The sequence below is a fragment of the Coenobita brevimanus genome, chromosome 20 (assembly GCF_032717465.1).
Source record: "Coenobita brevimanus isolate Jiangsu-jjx chromosome 20, ASM3271746v2, whole genome shotgun sequence".
Classification (NCBI taxonomy): Eukaryota; Metazoa; Arthropoda; class Malacostraca; order Decapoda; family Coenobitidae; genus Coenobita; species Coenobita brevimanus.
In genome coordinates this window covers 10,143,036-10,159,663 of record NC_136973.1, presented here as the reverse complement: position 1 = coordinate 10,159,663, position 16,628 = coordinate 10,143,036, and the positions used below count along the sequence as shown (strand labels likewise).

At 42.2% G+C, this 16,628-nt stretch overlaps 1 protein-coding gene across 1 annotated transcript in view; it reads right to left on the bottom strand.

The window, feature by feature from the left end:
* Positions 1-16,628, bottom strand: part of LOC145391857 (protein argonaute-2-like) — a 157,794-nt gene that overhangs the window by 19,934 nt on the left and 121,232 nt on the right. Inside the window, exons 9-12 of the mRNA XM_080266344.1 lie at positions 15,760-15,945; positions 6,175-6,350; positions 5,153-5,325; positions 4,576-4,742 (exon numbers count right to left, since the gene is read on the bottom strand). Coding sequence (XP_080122470.1) covers positions 4,576-4,742; positions 5,153-5,325; positions 6,175-6,350; positions 15,760-15,945 — 702 coding nt within the window. The remainder of the gene's footprint in view (positions 1-4,575; positions 4,743-5,152; positions 5,326-6,174; positions 6,351-15,759; positions 15,946-16,628) is intronic.

Below are 16,628 nucleotides of genomic sequence, written 5' to 3'. Positions count from 1 at the left end.
TTGACTTACTTACAAAGTCGGTTGTAGAGCTCTAGGAGACTTGGGACGTTCCTCGTGATCTACGGTCGAGTGTCTCTCTCGGAAAGAAATCAATAAATCTTCTGTGGCAAGGTCAGTGGACCAGACTAAATATTCCAACTTGTAAGCCGTACACTGCCAACCGTCCCAGTCGCCTAGAATAAAAAGTGTTGGCACAGTTACGGCTCAATGCCACCGTTTTAACTCACATGAAACCATATATGGAAAGACGCTTCCCACCGCACTGTGACATCTATAATGCGGTGTTATCTATCAGTCATATCATCCTGCGCTGTCGGCGATTTATTCGTGAACGTGCTTCACTTATAAATTACTGCGGCGCATTAGACGTCCCCTTCACCCTTTCCACCATCCTGGGTGATGGGGACATTGTTATGACTGATAAATTGATGGCTTTCTTGAGAGAGACCGTACTGATCAGAGTGATGTGACTTTTTTACTGTGTGGTTATGGTTTTTATCAACGGTAAATATGTATATATTGTAATATTAATTAGGGTTGACAGTTGACATATTTTAAATAGTTCCTCCTCCCACTGATCTATTTCTAATATAGATGTCCCCTAAATTAAGCCAAGTTCCTTGCCTGACAGTCACCAGCTGATGAGTGCAAGTGTGCAATATAGAAAGGTATTTGGCACTTGCAGTCGATGGTGGTCTGCTGGGCGAGGTTCTTCACTTTTTGTACAAATTATGTAAATACATTATACCATCTTGCTTTAGTTATTCTAATTAGGGACGACAGCTGACATATATGGAAATGTTCCTGACTTGTCTGGTTCCCTTTCATATATTGATGTCCCCTATATTAGGTTGAGCCTCGACTGACAGTCACCAGGTGATGAGTGCAGGTATGTAATGTAGAAAGGCATTACATATCTGCAGTCGATGGTGTTCTCTTGGTCGAGGCTTTTTTACCATTAGTGTAGGTCTAGTTATTTGTCTCTTAGGATTTAGTATAGGTTAGCGATTTGTCTGTTAGGTGGTTAGTTTTAGGGTCTTTAAATTAGGTATTTTTCATTATAAGTAATATAAGGTTAAAAATATAAAAAACTAAATAAAAATAATAAAAATAAAACTACAAAAAAATAATAAAATAAAAATTATCATATATATATGTACGTGTGCATGAAAGTGTGTATGTTTATATGCATGGATGTGTGTGTGTGTATATATATATATATATATATATATATATATATATATATATATATATATTTGCCTTAATGAGCAGGGGCTCCGGTCTCAATGGTCGACGGGCAAAAAAAAAAAAAAAACTTTCCACAGTCACACACACCAAAAAGCCAGCCAGAAGACAGGGCGTGTGTGCTGGGCAGTCCCCAGGCCCTGTCTTCCCCCTTACTATTTTTTAAGTCAGCCCATACCCCACTGACTGGGCTATGTATGGCCCGGCCTGCACTATAGGCGCAGGAAATCTTTAAACGATAAACTTTCCACAGTACTTCATCGTATGTAAGTACCGCAGCTAACAAACGAGTGGTTTTGTCATGGGTTGTAGGGTGGTTGATATCTGCTCCCATGATCATTGTGGGGGTGTTGAAAACCTGCGTGAATCAAGGTAGTGAACAGGATGTCCCAGGAAACATGTGAGAACGTTCAGGAAGGAATTCTTGAATTAACTTTGAGTAAAAAATAGTACAGTCAGACGGCCTATAATATGGCTAATTAGTCCATAACTTGAAAAGCGTTGTGAGAATCTGTCTTATTGGAGACACAGAGCCTATGAGACAAAAGGCGTTCGGTTAGGAACCTCCCTAGAGGAAGAGTCCTAACCGCCATAACCATCCATCCCAGAGTCTGCTCTGACCACCTAGAGCTGGCCTTAAGTACACGAAACATTAACCACACCATCACCTAGACCACACCATTTCCCAACATCACCCAAACCACACCATCTCTCCACACAATCACCCCATCATAACCCCAAGCCATCATCCACATCAAATCATCACCCACACCACATCATCACCCACACCACATCATCACCCACACCACATCATCACTCACAGCACACCATCACCCAGCAACAGTATGCCTCTGAGCAGTGGCCTGTACTGTGACACATGTGCATGGAATGACATAAAGCCATATCCGAGCTGCAGTCCTTGTTGCTACGGATGTACTAGTAACCACACTGTAGTAGTTGTAAGTACTTAACCAAGTGCCCATCACAATATTTATGATCATTATTAAGGAAAAGCGTTTATAGGCGACCTAACTGCAGATGCAGTCCAAGTCTTATATGAGCATGAACCCAATAGACTGTAGACTAAAGCTGCCCTTCTTCCACAGTCCATTATCCTCTTTTCGGGGGAGAGCAACGGGATTCAGGGGCGTTGGAATAACTGGCTCTCTCTATTGTCCCGCCATACCGGTGCCACCACGTGAAGGCATCCCTCTCCAGCACCTAATTTTGAGTAAAAAAATGCTAATGGGTCCGATTCTCAAGCCACAACGAGAAAGCATTAAGAGAGAATACCTCCACCAAAGCCAATAAAATTTAAGATATACTCCTGTAATTCCTCCTTCTTACCAGATGAATTTTTAGTCTCGCACAGTCAGTCAAGGAACTGTATGGTCTTAGTCTGCCCTATTACTGAATCGGAGATCACATACCTCCACTGAAGTCAATGAAACTAATTATTTACTAGCAGGGGTACCCAGTGTTATTCGGACAAAACCATATTATCCTGCATAACGACACTGCCTGGGACACTGGATGGCCACCCACGGTGAGAGAAGACCCCGGGGTTTCATCTTACCCACCGAACCAATGTTCATCCCTGGGATCAGTCATATAATCCCCATAGATCTATTTGTACCATGGACCTGTTTTCCCACTACCCACCCACCCACCAACCCTTCCCACCCACCCTGCTAGCCCACCCACCCACCTACCCTACCCATCCATCCACCCACTTTCCCACCTACTCTACCCATCCATCCACCCACTTTTCCACCTACCCTACCCACCACACCCACCCAACTTTGCCCACCCATCCCACCACACTCGTCCTCCCAACCACTCCACCCACCCTGCCCCTCCACATTCACCCATCCACTCAACTCTGCCCACCCTACGAATCCGTTCACCCATTCAACCCGGTGTAGCTAACAATGATACAGTAAAAAAAAAAAAAAAAAAAAAGAAAAGTTTACCATACTTTCCCGATGTTGACTCGAGTATTTCTAATTAGTTCTAATCTAGGCCACCAGGGGCCACTTTAGCAACTGTAATTAATACATTTAAATTCCTCGTACAAAGTTACAAGTGTTACAGCTGTTTAGGGAGCTTATTATGTATCTCCCTCGATTTCCTTATAGGAAAGACAGACAGACAAACATTCTTTTATATATACAGACAGATATATGGATTGGTAGATAGACTGATACAGTATATATATATATATATATATATATATATATATAACTTTTGGACTGGGGCGTGTAGCATTTTATGACCGGATGCCCTTCCTGATGTCTACCGAATCCACCCAAGGGTCATTGGTAGACATCAGGAAGGGCATCCGGTCATAAAATGCTACACGCCCCAGTCCAAAATTCCTTTACCCAGAGGCAACGCCTTAGCCCTTCGGGGGTACCTGGCGTAAAACCATTTTATATATATATATATATATATATATATATATATATATATATATATACATACAAACACGAGTATATACGGATACATGTATCTGCATCCGGATCCACCTCAGAATCTAATAAACTTTTCTTTGATCCAGTACTACATATTCACCCAATTTCATGTGAAATCCGATGACAACTTTTTATGATATCTTGTCAACAAACAGACACTCAAACACACACACACAGGTGATTACATAACCTCCTGCAAGTTTGTTGTTGGAGTTAAATACCAATGACCTTATGGAAGAGAGATCATTCTCGCCCATATGTTCATCAGTAACTGCAGCTCCATGACGACTGAGATCTGGACACTGTGTTGATATAGCATTCCTAATAAAAAATTAGCCCAAGAATAATCTGAAGTTTCTTAAATATTTCCTGGAGCATCCTGCCTAGTTTTATCTTTTGATAATTCTCACACTTTAATATTTGTTTCCGGCTCCCACCTCACTCCACTGTTTGTTGATGATAATGGTAATGATGATGATGATGATGATGATGATGATGATGATGATAATGATGATGATGAAACTGACAAAGACACTGAAGATAACAACAGATTTGCTGGTGACGATGGTGATGAGTAGATTGAAAATGGCAATAACAGTGATGATGAAGATGTTTATAATGACACTGAAGATGATCATGAAAAAGACAATGATGATGATGATGACGATAAAAAAGAAAAAAGCAGCGGCGGCAGCGGTAACGATGATGATGGTCATGAAACAGATAAAGATGGTGGTAGTGGTGGTGGTGGTGGTGGTGATGATGATGATGATGGAGAAGAAATGGCAATGATGAGAGAGAGAGAGAGAGAGAGAGAGAGAGAGAGAGAGAGAGAGAGAGAGAGAAATCTACTCACAATGGGTTGTGAAGCCTCTCCCAGTACATTGTTCGCGCCACCCAGCTTAGCATTGATCTTCAGTAGGATGTTGCTCACAGTGGGAGGGCTGCACTTCTGTACGTTGTTACTCTTCACACACTGCGTCAATATCTTCACTTCTCGGTCTCCTACTTTCTTTACTCGATCTGGAATAAGATTAGACTATTTTTTTCCTTCACCTGATGGAACTAGGCAGCACTGCTCTTAAGTAAAATGTTGCCCACACTCCACACACTGCATCACTACAATTACTTCTTGGTCTCCTACTTTCTTCACTCGGATGGGAATTAGAGGATTATTGTCAATTCTCCCAGATAAACACAAAACAAATACAGTATAGCATGAATATAAACTAAAAACGCGTCACAGAAGTGAAAGGGTTAATGCTAACAGATAAGCCAGTAAATATATGACTGGGTAAAAACACATACAGTAATAGCTTCCATGACTGCACTGTTTGATCTCATGCAGGTAAGAATACACACACACACACACACACACACACACACACACACACAGTACATACATACACACATATACACATAGCAACACTCACGGTAATAGTATCCATTTTTGGGCACCACCACAAGGATGAGCTCGGTGTTGGAATAGTCTTGTTTAATTTCAGGCAAGTCCTTCTCGGGGTTGCGGAAGTTTCGGACCAAGGCTGGGTCACTGATTTCCATTCCTCGTTCCTTCCCCATCGCCATCAACTTGTCCAAGAACCTCCTGTGATGAGGGAAAATTATGAGAGGAGACGAACCGGGGAAATAGGAAGAGGATAGGGAAGGAGAGCAGAGAATGGCAAAAACTAATTCCCATTCCTGGCCCCATGCCTATCCTCATCAGCACTTCCAGGAACTTTCTAATGTGAGAGATTATCAGAGGACAGGATGTCAGGACTCTAAAATATCACAACACAATACATAACAGCTAGTAACCTACATATGTAATCTAGAGGTTAGATGAAAGTCATGCCTGGGCGAGATGGTTGGAGGAAATGGCGGAGAGGTGAGGTTCTGATCTTTCTTGTTAAGTCTCTCTGAGGCTGGGTTCCGTGTAGCCCAAAACATTAGACAAAAATAAAGAATTCAGACTTCATCCTGTGTGTACCACCCGACTTATCCAACTGTCAGAGTGAATCAGCCATCATCCACATATATGTTTCACACACACACACACACACACACACACACACAGTTTCGTAACCAAAACCCACATTACTACTCTGTTCAATTCTTCACTAATATAACTGCCATCAGAGTAAGCAACCACCCTATTTATACTCAAATTGTTCATATCACCACATCATCCACCTTGTTATCAACAGACTTCTCGGTTCATATCTTTTTTACATTTTCATCATCATCACCAACTCCCCAAACTCTTTTTCTCACCCAAAGATATGGTGAGATAGGATCCAGAAAGCACGAAAAACATGACAGAGAGACAGCTAATTAACAGCATGCCTGATGAAATAGCCCACACACTCATTCCTTCACCATACATGATTCTGGAATCCTGCCTCCACCTAACAGGCAAAACCACCCACACATAACCAACACACATCTCACTAACTTGAGCGTTTTTTCATCAATAAAGCTGCCATCATAGTTTGCCACCACCCAGTTCTTCATGTCAGCAGTTAAGAAGAAGGTGCGACCACGGGTGTCCCAAACCCCTTTGTTCGGCTCAAACTCCTTGTTCATCTTAAGCTTTGGGGCAGGAATCACACGTCCATCAAGATTCACAGGCTGTAACAAGAACAGGAAAAAGAAGAATGTTTAAATTATGTCTATCATGTGCTGTCCCCCTCAAAAGTTCTTTTCCTCCTCCTGACTTCCAGTAACCCATAACATCATATTGGTTTGAGTAAAACTGCAGGTAGGCACCATAATCTATTTGGTTAGCTAAAAGAGTTACATTAATCAACTGTTACTTTGAACTACCAAAACTGATATAATGTTATAAGCTACTGAGAGGAAGGAAGAGGAATAGAACTTTTGTAAGCAACTGTACATGAGGGTTTTGGTCATTCAAATCATATCAAATAATGCCAATGTCCCTACTAAACCCACAGAACCTGGGAATGTCTTTTTAGTCTTATTCTTGCCATTTCAAAAGGTAGTACTGTAGATGATTTGCTACCATCGACGTGGGAGGCACTACCGTGAGAGTGAAGTGTGGCTGTAAGCCGGATAACTAGTTACACAATCATCACTTTTAGACAGGAAAACTTAACCACAAGTACAAAGAATCTAAGTCCAAAGCTTCACCTGTACCATGGCCAACTAAATAATGGAGATTCCGTAAGAGGAAGTGTGGTATTTTATGTATTTAAGTATCGTTCTCCCTCTACTGGGTGTTTTCTTGCTCTCTGGATCCTACCTCACCCCATTATCAGATGAAAAAAAAAAATTAGGATGATGATGATGAACATTTCTTTTTCAGGTGCTTTTTGACTGACTGGCTTATTAATGTTTGTCTTACCTAACTAAACAGATTATAGTGGCCAGACATATAACCTTTTCAAGCTGGACAACTTTCATTTTCGTTTACACTTCATTCATTCATCATTCATTGCCAGACGTCATGTATCCCAGACGGGGTGGCCAATGGCTTAGAGTTAATTGTTTTACAGGGAGGGGCACTAATCCTCCACCAACCCCACTTGACACGTAGGGATGCCAACACCATCTGGTGTTCCCAGGCGGTCACCCATCCAAGTACTAACCAGACCCAACGTTTACACTTACTCTGACCAAATAAGTTTAAAATTTCAACATCTGTTTTTCTGTGCCAAGCGCTATTCCTTCTTATTTTTTTCCCTGCCAGTTTCAGCTGGAGGGTTTGGTGGGCGGGGGAGAGCATTTTTCGCTGCTATCCTTCTTATTCTGTGTTTGGTTTATCTCCAGCTGACGGAATTGGACCACTCGGTCAACTTAAATACTTATTTGTGGTTGGTTGAAATTCGATGAGACTTCCTTTTTAGGTAAGAATGAGTCTCCTTGGCTACTAGTCAAATCCACCCTTCCAGTCTGATTACACTTAGCCATCAACTGAGCTAAAAGTAGGTTACGGATCTCTGTCAGGAGAAAACAGGCCAACTATAGCATCTCAGTCACACTCATAATAGGAGCTACCGTACCTAATATGGGCCATCAAGCTTAAAGCAATTATCCTCTCTTCTTATGTTCTTAACTAAAGAAAGATCTCTCGTATTATCATTATTTGTAGTAGTAGTAGTAGTAGTAGTTGCAGTAGTAGTAGTAGTAGTAGTAGTGGTAGTAGTAGTGGTGGTGGCTGCAACCCCAGATTCATCTGAACGTGAACCCAGTGGACAGCAGGCTGAAGCTACCCTTTTCTTGCAGTCTACCATCCTCCTTTCTGGGGGGATGGTGAGGGAACTGATGGGATCACCAAGCAGCAAAGCCACCTGGTCATACTGGTGCTAACAAGAGAAGACATCCCTCTCGTACTGGAGGGGATTGGCGACGACAGGGTGAATGCTATGCCTGGTTTAATACTGAAAACTACAAGGCCTTAAGGAGTATGTGAATCCAATGAACTGCATGCTTAAGGTGTTCTTCTCCCGCAGATCACCATCCTCCTCTTGGGCAACAGGAAAGTAGTCAGGGATGTTCATATAACCCGGCAGTTGAGCAACCCATCCAAGGCAATAAGGATGGAACCATTACGTTACTGTACTGTCATTAAGTTTCAAAACAATGCTGCCGTTATAAGCTGCTGTATTCTTTTCACTTTAACTTGCTTAAAATTACCACCTCTTCATATTGAAAACTGAGTTGTAACAACAGATTAACAGAAAAATACAATGCTAATTACCAAGAATTATTACGGAAAGGATGTAGAGCTGTAGCATTGTATTTTCCTGCAACTGAGCTACGTGAAATTAGTTGTAAAGGGGTAAAACTCTGGGCCAAGGTAAGATGAACAGATTATAGAATTCTAGCAAGATAGTGGGTGGTGGATGTGTAAGGGCGCGTCCACACGCGTCATCGAACACGTGTTAACACAGCTGGCAGTATGTTTAGATGCATGTATGTAGCATTATTTAGACAGATGTATGCACATATTCTTTAGTGCTTCGAACTTACCAGCAGGAGAGGTGATGCAATCAGCGTGTTCATACGAGGCAGCTGAGACTTCACTATGATGTTGCCTGCGTGATTAGGAACCTGCGGTTCCGAACATGCTTGCAGCTTGTTCAATACTGTGCTGTGCACATGTTGCAGGCACTTTTTCGAGCACACGTGTGGATGTGCCCTTAATACGCTACCTGCATTTATTCTAATCTGACAAAGATTAACCTCTTGTAACCAAGGTGATGACGAAGTTGATGACCAACTGTAGTCTGACTGGATTGTTGATTTGACTATACACTTTATACTCTGACTTCACCTAAAATTGCCATCTCTATATCTTGAATGCGGAACTGTAACAAAAGATTATCACTAGAATATGATGCTAGTCATGAAGATGTGCTACTGAATGGACAAAGAGTCACAGTACTAACTTATCCTGCCTGGGAGCTACATGCTAGAAGCTTCAAAATCAATCAATCAATCATTTCCTGTAGCACCCTCGGGGATGCATAGGGCCTCGATGAACTCACACCACCACATCCTATCTTGTGCTAACTCCTCAAGATCTCCCCAACACTCATCTCCAGCTTCCCGTCTCATTGTCCCACCCACGTCTCTTTTGGGCTTCCTCTACCTCTCCTACCAAGTGCCACCCACCCTGGTGTACCTCGTACTATTCCCTGTCTCCTATACACATGTCCTAGCCACTTCCATCGTGAGAACCTAACATATTCATCGACCGGCTGCACTCCCGTTATTTCTCTAATTCTACTATTTGGTATCCTTTCCCACCACTTAACTCCTAATATTCTTCTAAGTGCTTTGTTTTCAAACACCAAGAATTTATTTTCCAAAGTCACTGTGCTGTACCAAGACTCGTGTCCATAAATTAAGATACTCCTAACCACTACCTTATAAAGTTTGATTTTTGTATGCACAGAAAAATTGTTATTATTCCAAATATTTTTAAGCATTCCCATTGCCTGATTAGCCTTCTTTAACCTTTCCTCGAATTCAAAGTTCAAAGAACCATCCTTGGCTAAATAAGTACCTAAATATTTAAACCTATCAACTTGCTTTACAACCATACCTCCAATTACACATTCCTGCGCATTTTCCATATTCATATTGATTATTTCAGTTTTTCCACAATTAATAACCAAACCCACCTTAAGACCTTCACTCACCAAACAGTCCAACACTCTCTGCATCTCTTCTGGCCCATCACAAATCAAAACTATATCATCTGCATAATCTAAATCCAAAAGTTTCCTGTTCTCTTCCCAAAGTATACCTGCACCGGTTTCTGTTCCAACACGTTTCATAATGTAATCAATGACCAATATAAATAGTAAAGGAGATAGGACACCACCTTGAATTACTCCGGACTTGACTTCAAACGAATCACTCAGACAACCATCAACCATCACTTTACAAAATGTGTCCTCATGCATGTTCATAATGACCCTCACAAACTCCTCTGGTATTCCATAATGTCTCATGATCTTCCCCATAGTCTCTCTCGAAACACTATCAAAAGCCTTTTCAAAATCAACAAAACAAAGACTTAATGGTACTCTCATTTCATTAACTTGCTGCATCAAATGCCTAACTATAAAGATCTGATCATTGCAACCACGTCCCTTTCTAAAACCAGCCTGTTCATCCCTCAGAATACCCTCAACCACCGGCTCCAACCTATTTAACAACACTCTACTGAAAACTTTCAAAGCTATCGGTGACAAAGAGATTCCCCTCCAATTACCACATTCACTCAGGTCTCCCTTCTTCGGAACTTTAACAATTACACCATTCTTCCAAACTGATGGTAGTAACCCTGTCACCCATATCTTATTGAATAGCTTGGTCAAGATCATTATTAATCTATCCCCCTCCACTTTAAACATTTCCGGAAATAAACCATCCTCCCCTGGTGCCTTATTATTCTTTAACTGTTTTACTGCAAGCCTCAACTCTCTTGTTTCTATATTTAAATCTTCCTAAGCAGACGGTATATCCTCTTCTGGTGGTATTGGTCTATTAAGAACTGTCTCAAAATGCTCTTTCCATCTATTTTTAATATCTCCATCTTTGGTCAATAAATTTCCTTCCCTGTCTCTAACTGGTATTTCCTTGCGTTTACCTGCATTACCACTCAGTTCTCTAATCGATTCATATGCTATTCTTTGACTCTGTCCATCATTTTTGTTTATTAAGATTTCAGTCTCTGCAACCTTTTCATCCACACATCTTCTTTTATCTCTCCTAGCTAACCTTCTTACTTCTGAATTCAAACTCCAGTACGCAGCTCTTGCTAATTCAATCTCTCGTTCATCAACGCATTGCATCTCACTCCTCAATTTAGCCTCACCTCTCTTTTTTATCATATCCCACGTTTCCCCTGATATCCATTTCTTTCTCCTGAATCTATGTCTCCTTCCAATCGTACATTCAGCAGTCTCATGCAAAACTTTGTTCACATCCTCCCACATCTCATCTACACTTATCTCCCCCTCTTCCAACGTTTCCAACACCAAAAACCTATTTCTGCATTCTAATCTGAATTCCTCCTTTTCTTCTCCTTCCCTTCTAAGCTTAACAATATCGTATCTACCAACACCAGATTTTTCCTTCTTCTGATTTTTAAGTTTAAACCTTATTTTTGCAATGCTGAGTTGATGGTCACTACCAATATCCGCTCCCCGTTTAACATGAACATCTAGCAGAGAACTTCTATGCCTCCTACTGATAGCGATGTGATCAATCTGATTTTTATATTTTCCACACGGCGACACCCAAGTTGTCTTGTGTATATTGCAATACTGAAAGAGTGTGCCCCCGATGACTAAGTCATTTGCTAGACAGAAGCTTCCAAACCTCACTCCGTTTTCACTCATCCTACAGTACTACCAACTCCCATCTTACCCATACATGCCTCAAATCCCTCATTTGAACAGCCCATTACTGCATTAAAGTCTCCAACGCAGATCAAAACATCATGTCTAGGTACCCTTCCTACTCCTTCTTGCAACTTTTCATAAAATGTGTCTTTCCTTTCATCGAGTGCATCATTAATAGGTGCATAACACACAAACAGACTGATGTTGCCATGATTTGATTTAAACCGTGCGTATAACAATCGCTCATCTATAGGATCCCACTCACATAAAGCCTTATTTGCCTTACAACCCAGCAACAATCCTATCTATCTATCTCTATCTATTGCCTGACGCCTCAATCCCGTTTCGGGTGGCCACAAACAAATCGCCTCCAAGTCGCCCTGTCCCCCGCCATTTCACTGCCCTGCTCCCAACTCACACCCCCCTCTCTCATATACCTCTCCACCCCATCCCTCCATCTCATCCTCGGCCTCCCCCTCCCTCTTCCCCCCTCCACCTCACTCACATACACTCTCTTCGTCAGTCTTTCACCCTCCATCCTCTCCACATGGCCAAACCACCTCAGTGTGTTCCTCATAACACTTCCTATCACATCCACATCAACACCACAACGCTCCTTTATATCCGCATTCGTCAGCCTGTCTCTCCATGTGACTCCACAGGCTCCTCTTAAATAACTCATTTCCACTGTTCTCACTCTTGACTTGTGTCCTTCCAACAACGTCCAAGCTTCACTTCCGTACGTTAGAGTTGGTATCACAATACTGTCATGTAGTAACTTTTTCACTTCCATGCTCACTTCTCTGTTTCTTATCACTGCTTTCAAAGAACCAGCAACCTTTCTTCCCTGCTGTACTCTTTCAAGCACTTCACCCTCCAAACCTCCATCCTTACTCATCACACTACCCAAGTACTTAAACGTACTCACATTTTCCAATTCCTCACCATCCAACCTCGCTATACATTCACTGACTTCACCTCTCTCAAAGACCATCACTTTACTCTTCCCTACATTCACCTTTAGATTCCGTTTCTTACACACTCTCTCAAACTCATCCACCAAGCCTTGCAGCTCCCCTTCGTCTTCACTCAACAACACAGTATCATCTGCAAACAACAGTACAGGGAGTTTCCAAACACTATCCTCTCTCACCAGGGCCACTCCAACATCCACTACCCTACCTTGTACCTCTTTTATTACCCCATCCACGTACAGATTGAACAACCATGGAGACATGACACATCCCTGTTTCAACCCAACTTTCAAAGAGAAAAATTTACTTAGTTCACCATCCACACGTACTGCAGCCTTCGCACCATCGTACATACTCTTCACAGCATTCAACAACTTCCCATCTACTCCATATATTCTTAACACTTTCCACAATCCTTGTCTATCCACCCTGTCATATGCTTTCTCCAAATCCATGAAAGCCGCATACAACTTCTTTCCCTTCTCTAGAAACTTTTCCACTAAAGATCTAAGAATGAATATCTGATCTGCACAACCTCTTCCCTTCCTAAAGCCTCCCTGTTCTTCTCCAACTAATTTCTCTGTTCTTTCTCTAACTCTGTCAATAAGTATCCTGCCATACACTTTTCCTATTATACTAAGAAGACAAATGCCCCTATGATTACCACACACTTCTTTTTCCCCTTTTCCTTTGTACAAGGGAATAATTATACCTGACTTCCAATCCTCCGGGACTCTACCTTCCTCCCAGGCCAATCTGCACATCTTCCACATCCATTCTACTACTATCTCTCCCCCATGCTTCAGCATTTCACCACACACTTCATCAATTCCTGGGGCTTTCCCCGATTTAACTTTCTTCATTGCTTCCACAACTTCCATCTTACTGATTTCTTCCTGTCTTCTCACCTCCCTCCTTCTCCCAGCCATTCCCCAGCCACTTATACTCGCATTACTTCCATCCTCATGTTCAACAATTCCTTAAAGTGTTCTCTCCATCTGCTCACTTTTTCTCCCTTCTCCACTAGTAATCTACCATTTTTCTTTCACTCCCTGCTAACTTCACTTCCACCCTGTCTTACTCTTTTTCACCTCTTTCCAGAACATTTTCTTACAGTCCCTCCACTTTACACTCAAATTCCTTCCAAATTCCTCATCCACTCTCTTCTTACTCTCTCTTACTAATCTTTTCACTTCTTTCTTTCTTTCTACATATAACTCTCTTCCGCCTCTCAACTTCTTCCACGCCCCTATTTCTCATCCATTCATTGTATGCTTTCTTCTTTTGTGCCACAGCCTGTTTCACCTCTTCAGTCCACCACTCTGTTCCTTGCACCCCCCTCCGTCTTCTCTTCCTTCCACACACCACATCACATGCTGCACATATTTTTTCTGTAAATATCCTACACACACCTTCCACGTCTCCCATCTGCTCCAATTCATAATTGTCCAATCGTTCCTCTACTTCTCTCTTATACTCTGCCTTTTTCTCATCCTCTTGTAACCTTTCCACTCTCCTTGCAACTACTCCTTCCTCTCGTCTTTCCCTTCTTCTATTCCTCCATCTTACTTGAATTTTAATTCTGGCCACCACCAAGTAGTGGTCAGAAAGTCCACTCCCCCAGCCTCTATAAACTCTTGCATCCATTACACATCTTCGCATCCTTTCATCCACACACACATAATCAATCATTGCCTTCCTTTCATTCAGTTCACCACCCACCCTTCTCATCACTCGCCATGTATACCTGTGGATCATTTTATGCCTGAAGAGGGTATTGGCTATCACCAACCCCCTCCCAGCACAAATGTCCACTAACGCACTCCCATTCTCATCTATCTCAGCAGGCACACCTCACTCACCAACTATTCCATCCACCTTCACATTCCCAACTTTACCATTCATATCACCAATCAAAAACACTCTCTCATTCCTTCCAAACTTTTCCATGCACACTTCCACATTTGTCCAGAACTCTTCTCTCACTCTTCTAGCACGATCTTGCATTGGCGCAAACACACACACAATCGCCCACATTTGTATTCCAACTTTCAATTTTACCCACACAATCCTTGACCCAACTGATCCATACTGTCTTATGCTCCTCTTCCATCTTTTACTCACAACTATACATACTCCTTCCTTTGCCCTCTCATTCTCACCTACTCCTGCACATATACCCCATCCATACTCCCATTCTCTCACACTTTCTCCTCTCCATTTTGTTTCAGTTATTCCACATACATCCACTTTTGCACCCTCAAGCACCTGGACAATCTCTCTCTCTTTCACCTCATCATTCGCTCCTCTTACATTCCACGTAGCCATTACCAAGTCCTCTGTCCGGTCCTGGGTCGTCATCGTTTGGTCAGTCCTTGTCCGAAGCTTGTTGTTTGTTTTTTTAGTTAGTTGTTTTCCGGGGAGGGGCACTAACCCTCCGCCAACCCTTTTAGTCGCCTTTTACGACAAGCAGGGATACTGGGGGAGTATTCTTGGAAAAAAAACCCAACCCCCACTCCCTGATAATGCATTCCATCCTGTCGGCCAGATATCAATAAACGTATACCATCCTCCAAATCCAACTTATCGACTCCAGTTAATCTAGTTTCTGTCAGAGCACAAATATCAAGCTTCAAAAGTTAAAGTAAATTAGCAGACAAATGAAGGAAACTCATTCCTGCTTTATAAATAAGGCTGATCGAAGTTTATGCCACCACGACTTCGTATTCAAGTTGTGAGTGGCCCAGTTCCCTCAGATGAAAAAATACCAACTTCAGTAGCCTATTACACAAGCTACTAGTACTACATCATGTGAGTGGATGATGAATGATTAACTGTTCGACTGTCACTGTACAACTTTACTCTCATAAGCTTTCACCTTAACTTGGCAAAGAATCCATCCTTCCGTAGCATATTTCACGTAGATCAGTGCCAGAAAAAAGACAGTGCCTTCCAAACCTTCCCCATGGCATTTCTTCGTGGCTAGCATCATATTCTAATGTTAACCAACTGCTGCAACTCGGCATTCAAGATGGGAAGATGGCTATTTTATGCCCAGTTGAAGTGAACAGAGTATAGTATTATGAGACGGAGAGATGGCAATTTTATGTCTAGTTAAAGTAGTACAGTACATCAAGTGGGCGGATGGTGGAAGGCAAAGAATCTACTGGATTAACACACTACCTGGTCTGATACAGAGAACTCCAGCGCCTTAAGGATGGGGTCATCGTTGTACTTGCGTGTCTTCACAACGTTGCGTATACTGTTCAGTCGTTCATAGGGCATCTTTGCTGTACCACGGATGTACTGGGCCATTTCGCTGTCATGCAGTTTCTTTTTCACTTTCTGTCCCTTGGTTATCTTGCAAACCTGTAAATAAAAAGTCAGTCATCATTATCATCATCACCTTTATCATTTTCATCATTATCATTATCATCAATAACAGTCATCCTCGCCGTCCTCATCATCATCATCATCTTCATCATCAAGAAGGCAGTGGATAAGTTGAAAAGTGGTAAAGCAACCGGTGTTTGTGGCATCCCAGTGGAACTAATTAACGTTAGGGGTGGCCCAGTGGAACTGATCAAAGTTGGGGGTGAAGCCATGGTCTGGGCATTATATACACTCACAGAAGACGCCTAACGGACTGGTTTTATTCCTCCTGACTGGACAAGAGGTATAGTCACCCCTGTCTGGAATGGAAAAGTAGACCTGTGTGAATATAATAACTACCATGGTATTACAGTGCCCAGTGTGGCAGGCAAGGTTCTTGCTCACCTTCTCCTGATGCATATCCGGGACCATCTAAAAAAAAGTTTCAGACGTCTGAGCAATCCGGATTCACACCCTAGAAGTCTACAACTGACCGTATCCTGGCTCTTCTAGCTCTTGTGGAATGTTGTCTTGAGTATCGACAAAGTATACTTGCAGCCAATGTGGATCACAAGGTGTTTCACTCAATTATCAGGAGGTGCAGAGTACTAAGGCAACACCTGCGACTCCGTGGGATCCCCAAAGGGATAATCTGACAGAATGCTGGCCTGTACTCAGAC